The sequence below is a fragment of the Otolemur garnettii genome, unplaced genomic scaffold (genome assembly GCF_000181295.1).
Source record: "Otolemur garnettii isolate 467f Iridium unplaced genomic scaffold, OtoGar3 scaffold00011, whole genome shotgun sequence".
NCBI lineage: Eukaryota > Metazoa > Chordata > Mammalia > Primates > Galagidae > Otolemur > Otolemur garnettii.
Genome location: NW_003852406.1, coordinates 1,852,281 through 1,860,876, shown reverse-complemented (window position 1 = coordinate 1,860,876; position 8,596 = coordinate 1,852,281). Strand labels below are relative to the sequence as shown.

The 8,596-nt window shown below is 36.9% G+C and overlaps 1 protein-coding gene across 1 annotated transcript in view; it reads left to right on the top strand.

Annotated features, from left to right (window-relative positions):
• The window catches only part of CEP152 (centrosomal protein 152), an 80,479-nt gene that overhangs the window by 5,258 nt on the left and 66,625 nt on the right, over window positions 1-8,596 (top strand). The window contains exon 2 of the mRNA XM_023510156.1: window positions 364-457. Within this exon, the coding sequence (XP_023365924.1) occupies window positions 371-457 (87 nt within the window). The 5' untranslated portion in view covers window positions 364-370. The remainder of the gene's footprint in view (window positions 1-363; window positions 458-8,596) is intronic.

The window sequence follows — 8,596 nt, the reverse complement described above, 5'->3', positions numbered from 1 at the left end:
GCTCAAGCAGTCTTTCCACATTGGCCTCCCAAGTCTCTGGGACTTTTTTTTTTTTTTGTAGAGACAGGGTCTTGCTCTTGCTTAGGCTGGTCTTGAACTCCTGGCCTCAAGCAGTCCTCCCGCCCTGGTCTCCCAGAATGCTAGGATTACAGGTGTGAGTCATTGCACCTGACCTTGCATTTTTTTCTCTTCTATGAATTGCTATCATGTGGCTGTTTTCTTTTATTTGTCACAATTAATTTGTACTTTTCATACATGCATTGGCCTACAGTTTGTATGCCAATGTTTGTGGCATTGCTTACGTAGTTTGTTCTGGGGAGATTTTATGGGATCTTTAGAAACCAGACATCTTCTCTTCCACAGGAGGACCATGTCATTAGACTTTGGCAGCATGGCGCTACCGACACAGAATGAAGACGAAGAATATGACAAAGAAGACTATGAGAGGGAGAAAGAGGTACGCCACTCAGAAAGGCCCCACGCTACACCTAATCCCTAACGACCTTTATTCCTAGTCTAAATCATACCACCTTGTGCCATTTTTGAAGGGATTTATAATTGTTTTTTTCCTCTTTAAAAATAACAAACAACCCTAAAACCCGATCAATTTTTGGACTTTTAGAAGGCAGATGAGTAGAATGCTTCCTTTTTTTTTGAAACAATAAAACACAACTGTGAATGATGTTACCAAAAAAATGGTTGCTTTTTTTTTTTTTTTTTTTTGAGGCAGAGTCTCATTCTGTTTGTTGTCCTAGGCTAGAGTACCCTGGTGTCACAGCTCACAGTAACCTCAAACTTTTGGGCTCAGGTGATCCTTAATGCCTTAGCTTCCCAAGTAGCTGAGAGGACAGGTGCTTGCCACAAGGCCCAGCTAATTTTTCCTATTTTAGTAGAGATGGGGTCTCACTGTTGTTCAGGCTGGTCTCGAACTCAAGCGACCCACCTGCTTCAGCCTCCCAGAGCATTAGGATTATAGGGATGAGCCATGGTGCTCATCCTGGTTAAATTTTAAAAAGTCTTTTCATTTAGGGGGTAATGGTTGGCTTTGGAAGCAGAAACCTAGTTTCTAGGTACTTGGAGCCTTGCTGTGGACAAGGCTGGCAAGGCTCTTTGCTTCAGGTAGTTTACATGTTAGTGGAAACAGATCATAAACAGTGAACAAGTGAATAAAGTAATTTGAGTAGCAGTAGTAGTGTTACTGTGGAAGTCCGTGTACTTGTTACGATTGTTCTTAGTTTGAGTCATTTCTTGATTGACTATGATAAAAAACTTCTTTGTTCCTGAGACTGTTTTTGATAGCACCCATTTCTAACTATGTAGAATAATCCTTTTTAATACAGTGCTGTGGATCATCAGTAGGGAAAAAAGGAATAGGGCCAATTGGCCATCACTCATGTGGCTGGCAGTAGAATTATAGTAGAGATAGAAAATGAGCAGCTTGCTGGATTTTGTCCATAACAGGTATTGTTTGGTTGCACAGTGCTTTAAAAAATTGAATCTATATTTAAAGATTGGAAAATTTCATGGAGTACTCCAGAGTTCGTGGCTTGCCTTAAAATATTCAAAGCTCTGGCCACACCTCGCCTGTGTTTGTCTATGGCAGCAGGCGGGCTGGAGCTGAGTGGTGACTCCCTTTCCTAGCTGGCCGCAGTCCCCACTTTGCACACAGACACAGGCTTATGTGCTCAGACCTGCCTGCTTCACTCTTGTGAATTCTCTGCCAGGTCCCTGAGGGCACTTGAGTTTGTGACCCTGGTGGGGGTTTCTGGATTTTGGCAGGGTCCCTCACAACAATTGTGGCAAGGACGGGAATGAGGATTTTCTATTACTTTTTGAACCTGTAGCATGAGGTTTTCATGACTGTGATGGCTTGGATAGTTGGCTGGGATTTAGCCACTGGGATTCCTGAGAGGGTCAGTTTAAGTAATCACTTCTGTAAAGAAGAAAAAATATTTTGACAGGTGATTTTTCATTGGAAAAAATATTAGAGAGATGCATAGTGTATTAGAGAGAGCTTACTGCCAGTGTATTATGTGGTGAAAATTTTAAAGGGGGTTTTAATTAAGGAGGTGATTAATTCTAGATAATATAGAAATTAGCCATTGGAATTACCTCTTTGATAGATTGTTTGCTGAGGTAGAGAATTTCCAGAGGAAACAAGGGTTCTTAAAAGATGACGTATCTAAGAATAAGGCCTGCTGGGACAGGGGAGGGAAGAAATATGTAGCTAATTTGACTCTAACATGATGATTATGGTGATATTAAGAAACCTCATGTTAATAAATGTTTTTACTTTTTAAATTTTTAAATTTTTTTCTGGAATTCTAAAATATTCTTGAATGTTTTTACTTTAAGAAAATTTTTGCAAGGGAAAAAGTGAGTTTAGAAGCCAGAGAGTTTCTGATTTTCAGTAATAAAATTCAGGATTATTGATAAAACATTTACCTGTATATATACTTTGTCACTGCAAGTTAAAAAAACACATTGTCTGATCAAACACAAGCTTGCTTGCATATTCTAAAACCTTTTCAACCCTTCTAGGTGTCTATGACTCTACAATAGCCAAAAAGTTCACAGCCTTAAGAGATTAAAGAAAAGAACTATTTCTTCCTGCCTATCTGGTTGGTAGTTCTGGGATTGCGGTCAGGGTATAACTTTTAGCAGTGGGCTAATGTGTATTGCTTTCTCTGCTTAGTGAATCACTGTGTTCAGTTCACTTATGTAGGAGAAATGTCTTTATCCCCAGTACCAAGCATAGCACATGTGACTCAGTCTGTCCTCTAAGGGCTTGTGAGAGCTTCTCTCTGTAAATGGTAGGATAGTTTTGATTTTGACCTTGTAATGAATGGCCATTTGCTAATACAACATGTCTTCCTAAACTATTTAATTTTGTTCCTTTGATGCTAGTAGGGATTTTGTTAACATTTGCTCATATCTCTGAATAAGGCATCAGCAAACTCCGTCCTCTTATACCATCCTCATTAGCAGCTTTCAATTTCTAGTTCCACAATTATTTCCATTTCTTTTCCCTCCATTGGTTGCGTTGATCAAATGGAGAAGTGTACTTAGTCTTCAGAAAAGGAAAGGATTTTGTAAATATATGATTGACTGTGGAGAGGACATTTAGACCAGTGGAATCTCAAGTCACAGATCACCGTAAACAGATCCATATTTTAAAGAAAAACTCCAAGAATTTTTCAGAAAAGCAAGACATCATAATCATTTCTAAATTGCTGTGACTCTTAGTGGTACATTAGTAGATGTTGGCCCACTCTGGGCCAACACATAGCAGAGTGATGCGTAACCCACAGCTTCTCACAGTGTTCCCAACGAAACTCCGTCTCTTGCACAGTTGACAGAGCAGATTAGGGTGCGAGTAAGGGCGGTGACACCATGGAGATATGAGATCATTTCTGTTAATATCAATTGATTGTCACATGTTACTCATCCTCAGAGTTTACTGGAGTATATTACTTCCTTGCTGTATCCCTTCAGAGCTGCCAATCTAGTTGTCCTTCTTGCTACTAAGTAGACGTCATCCGGAACAAACTTATGAAAGCTAGACCAGAAGAGAAGAATTCAAATCTCTTTTATTAACTCACTCATAATATAACAATGTGACTTTGTGAAATATATTCTACCCAAAGTCACTGTGCTTTGTGATTTCATAGTTGGATATTCTAGAGATGTGGTTCTTATTCTTTTGGTCATAGAAGTATTTGTTATACATTCTTAGGTATTAGGAAAGCCACAGCCTAAGGTAGATTGTCATTGGGAATCTCAAAGTCTGCTGGAGCATATATATATATGTATAAGTACATATATAAGTATATATATATATACTTTCTTCAGTGTCACCAGAAGTAGCTCTGTGATTTTTGCTTGGTTCTAGATAGTAAAATTATCTATGTATTATGTATGTATATATTCTGGAGCTGGTGATCTGGGACAGAAATACTAGCTCAATTGTGATATCAAGATAGTATTTACTGATGCTGGGTTATTTAGTGATGGTGTATTCAAGATGATCTTCTGTGGAAAGGTAGGTGGTTTAAGCAGCAGATGGCAGACAGAAACTTGCCCCTGGCAATATGGGTTTGAGTTCCTCTTGGTATTTATATTGGTGTTTCTCTAATAGAATAATAAAGCTCCCCTGAGCTTGGAGTCATGTATTTCAGGGGCAAGGTTTCCATTGCTTAACCTTTCTTCCACTTTTTTCTTCAAAAACTGCCTATTTTATGGAAGCATTTTGATATTTTGTGTCCACTAGAGGGAAGTGTTAAGCTATTGTACTATTTGTTTACATTCAGCATGTATCCATGAAAGCATTATTTAATAATTCATATTAGGTTATTAAGTAAGAAATACCTGATTTCCTTACATACTAAGTTTGAGAGTTGATGTCTCTGACATTTCACTTTGACACTTATTACTATTTTAATTATGAAGGCTTATCCACATTTTAAATGTGCATTTTGGCTTGTGATTATCTTTTAGCTTTTTTTTAAGAGCAATTTTTTTTTTTTTTTTTTTTTAGACAGAGTTTCACTATGTTGCCCTCAGTAGAGTGCTGTGACATCATAGCTCATAACAACCTCAAACTCTTGGGCTTAAGCAATTCTCTTGCCTCAGCCTTCCAAGTAGCTGGGACTACAGGTGCCTGTCACAACACCCAGCTAGTTTTTGTTGAGGTTGTCATCATTGTTGTTTAGTTGGCCCAGGCTAGGTTCAAACCCGCTAGCCTCAGCGTATGTGGCTGTCTCCGTAACCACTGTGCTATGAGTTCCATCCGTGGAACCAATGCAACACGGACAGCTCAAAGTATCAATGAAGTGTTTGGGAAGGATTAGGATAATGAATGCACAGTACATCGATGGTTTGAGAAGTTCCGTTTTGGTGATTTTAATCTTGAAAATGAGCCATGTGGGTGACCTGAGAGCAGGGTAATAATGATGAATTGAAAGCTGTAGTGGGAGCAAATCTATCTCAGCCTATGTGTGAGTTAGCTGCAAGCTTTGATGTTTCTATTCTAACAATATTGGATCATTTGAAACAAATGGCAAGGTAAAGAAGCTGGATGGATGGCTTCTACATGAATTAAATGAGCTTCAGGAGAGAAACTGTCTTGAAGCTTGCCTCTCTTTGCTGTCACGACACGAAGATGAACACCATTTCTCTAATATTGGTGTGTGTGATGAAAGTGGCTTCTTTTTGGTAATACAAGCATTCAGCTCAATGGTTGGATAAAGATGAAGTGCCAAAACATAGTCCAAGACTGAATATTTATCGAAAAAACCTAATGATGTATGTTTGGTATCCAGTGTTGGTATTATCCAACATAACTTCATGAAGCCTGGTCAGTCTATTACAGCTGATAAATACTACAGGGATGATTTTGCTTGTTAAAAAGTTTACTTCTGGATCCAGAGGCATTTGATTAGCTGATTGCTCAGATTACTTTTCCTTTATGGATGCCAGTTTTGTTAATTTTGTGGTGTCACAAAGAAAGCTACAATAGCTGCTTAATCATTATATAGTTCCCCTGTTTTTGTAAGGGGAAAAAAATATATTGTTGAGATGTCCCTATCATGGTTCCTCTGAATTATAAGGTTGTGTACTTGAACCTCACTGAAGATTTAGAAGAAAATATTCTTTCTGTCTACTGCAGCCAGATGAACAACATGATGAGGATGCTTGTTATTAAGTGGCTGAGATTGGCCAATCCTCTTGCCAGACAACACTGTCACACAAACAACACTGCCCAAACTACAGAAGCGGGACTTGGAAACTCTCTGTCATCCACCAGAGTCACCAGACCTTGCACCAAATGACTACCACTTCTGGGTTTGGGCCACTTCTTGCAAGGAAGAATATTCAATTCTCAATAAGCTGTGGAAAAGGCCTTTCATTATTATTTCATCTCTGCTGCCTCTCCAGGCTTTTTCACTGCTAACATAAACAAGTTACCATAAAGATGGCAAGACTGTGGTGATAGTTGGGTGCATACCTTGATTAATTATACTGCTTCTTGTTTGAGATATAATAAACCAAACTTTTGATTCAAATTTGGACATTTCGTATTTAATGATCTAATATTTTTATTTTTATTAATTTATTTTTTAAATTTTTACCCGTCAAAAGACAAAGAAACCTAATACTTTAAACTATCAGAACCTTTCCAGAAGCATATTGAATGAAGAATCCTGTTCAAAGGGAAGAGGACTGTTAGCTATTCCATTTGTTGCTTTTCTCTTGGGAGAAGATTATGGTTTGTAATTTGATGATTTGTGCTTTCATGAATATGGGGGGATTATAGTCTTAGGATACAATCTGTTTAGTTAATTTAAGTTGAAAATCCTAACAAAAGGTTTACATGTTCTTTGTTTTACATTATCCCTGAAAATAGGCTTTTTGGGTGTTCTCCATGAGTTGTAAATTGTTTTGTCGAAAAAGTTCTTTGAGTAAAATGCCTTTTTTTTTTTTTTAAATGGTTAGGAATGAAATATGATGTGGAAAGGGAGAGGAGTCAGATTTTATTTCAACTAAAGCCTTGGCAATGGCAAATGATCTTTTTTCTAGTGAAGGTATCTCTTGAATGTAAAACTCAGTTGATACATAATCACTGAGAAGATTGCTACTTGTAACCAAAAAGCAGTATGATGAATGTGAAATTAACGAGTGGGATTAAATCTTGTCATTTATTAAGTATTGTGATCTCTGTCTTTGAATCTGTATTTAGAAGTTGGGTGCATCTTTAATGAGGAAAATTTGTAGTTTCCAAAGTTCCATATTTGGTAACATGGATATGGCAGTTTTGTGTTTTATGGCACAAGGTTTGATGACAAAAAAGCAAAACCTATTTGACACTGTATATGAAGAGGGTACATTTTGATTGTGGGAAGTGGAAATACTGGGAATGGGATTTTGTTCCTAAATGACCTTACTAGGACTGGACTTCGTTTAGCTTTTCTGTGCCTTGAAAATGGTATTAATAGAAGCCAAGGACTATGACCCAGTTAGACCAAAGAACTTGATGGAGACCTTTTTTGAAGGTGAATGAAACTATTTTATAATGTTAGCATACATACAAAATATCTTACAAGATTCTAAATAGACTACAGGGATGATTATGCTTGTTAAAAAGTTTACTTCTGGATCCCGAGGCATTTTGATTAGCTGACTGCTTATGCTCAGATTACTTTTCCTCTATGGATGCCAGTTTTTTTAATTGTGGTATCACAAAGAAAGCTACAATAGCTGCTTAATCATTTAAAAAAAAAAAATGTACTGCTGAGATGTCCCTCTCATGATTCTCCTGAATTATAAGGTTGTGTACTTGAACCTCACTGAAGGTTTAGAACAAAATATTCTTTCTGTTCAGGAATCTTTACCTGATATAAATGCAAAGGATTTATTCTATGGTTATTTTTCCCTGTGTCACAGGTGGGGGTAGTCTTTTTTCTTAAAGTAGCGATGCATTATGGACAAAACAGGTTGGGCTACTTTTAAAAGACCTCATAGATGGGATGTTTCTTCTTTTCCCCCCCAGTACATTTTGTGTCTTTGTAGAGTTACTTCTGCCACCTTTCACTTGAGGCACGTAGTTTACTAATATGTCGATGTGCTTTGTTTTTAGTGCATTTCTTTTGTGTTTCTTGTTCTTGACATCTTTACGTCAATTCTGACTATGGCTAATTCTCAAAGTGAGTTTTTAAGCACTCTGAATGTGCAGATGGGCAGCCAATCAAGATCTTGATTGTTAATATTGGCATCAAACAGATTTAGGGAAGAAGATAAATTTTTGTTGAAGAGAGTATCTTTCTCTTGTTTCATCTTTAAAGAACCAAATGGATTGAGAAAAACCTTAAAAAAAACCCCACATACATTGAATATCAGAAATCTATATGGAGAGAGGAAATGTCCCACCTCACACATTCCATTCCCATTCTCTGTATTTTAACAATTGGGGCATTCCTTTCAGACCTTCTTTAGAATATGCTCATTTAACTTTTTCCATATATATTTTGTTTGGGAAGTTTCTTAAACTTGGATTTGTTTTATAGCTATATTCCATTTCTTTTATACTAATGACAGAGAAAGTGGGGGGAAAAAATTGTTATAGACCAGGAAGCATCTCTCTCTCTCTTTTTTTTCTTCTTCAAGGTTTTACAGGGTATTTAACATGTTTAAAATTCACGTGTTTCATAATTGTATGGGTTTGATTTATGTATTGTGAAGGGACTTAGCTTGTTAATTCAGTTGGTGGTTAGTTTCTTAAAGAGAAGTCATTAGCAGTCCCCCTATAATTTAGTAACAGAACATTTGATATTCTGATTGTCACAAGTTTTAAGGTACTTTATGAGATTTGAAGAAAGACAATTATTGTATATAGAGTGAAATTTAGCAAATTAGACTACTCATTTTTTCAATCACAGTTTATCTTGAAACTTGAATGAATTTTGTCTGGTTAGTTTATGTAGGCAGACTGCTAAAATTATGCTGTTTCTGCAGAGTGAAGTCAAATTTTTAATGTCAATGGTGTTATGCTTTTGAATGTCCTATCTGTAGAAAACTGAATCTTGCAACTCTCCTCTTA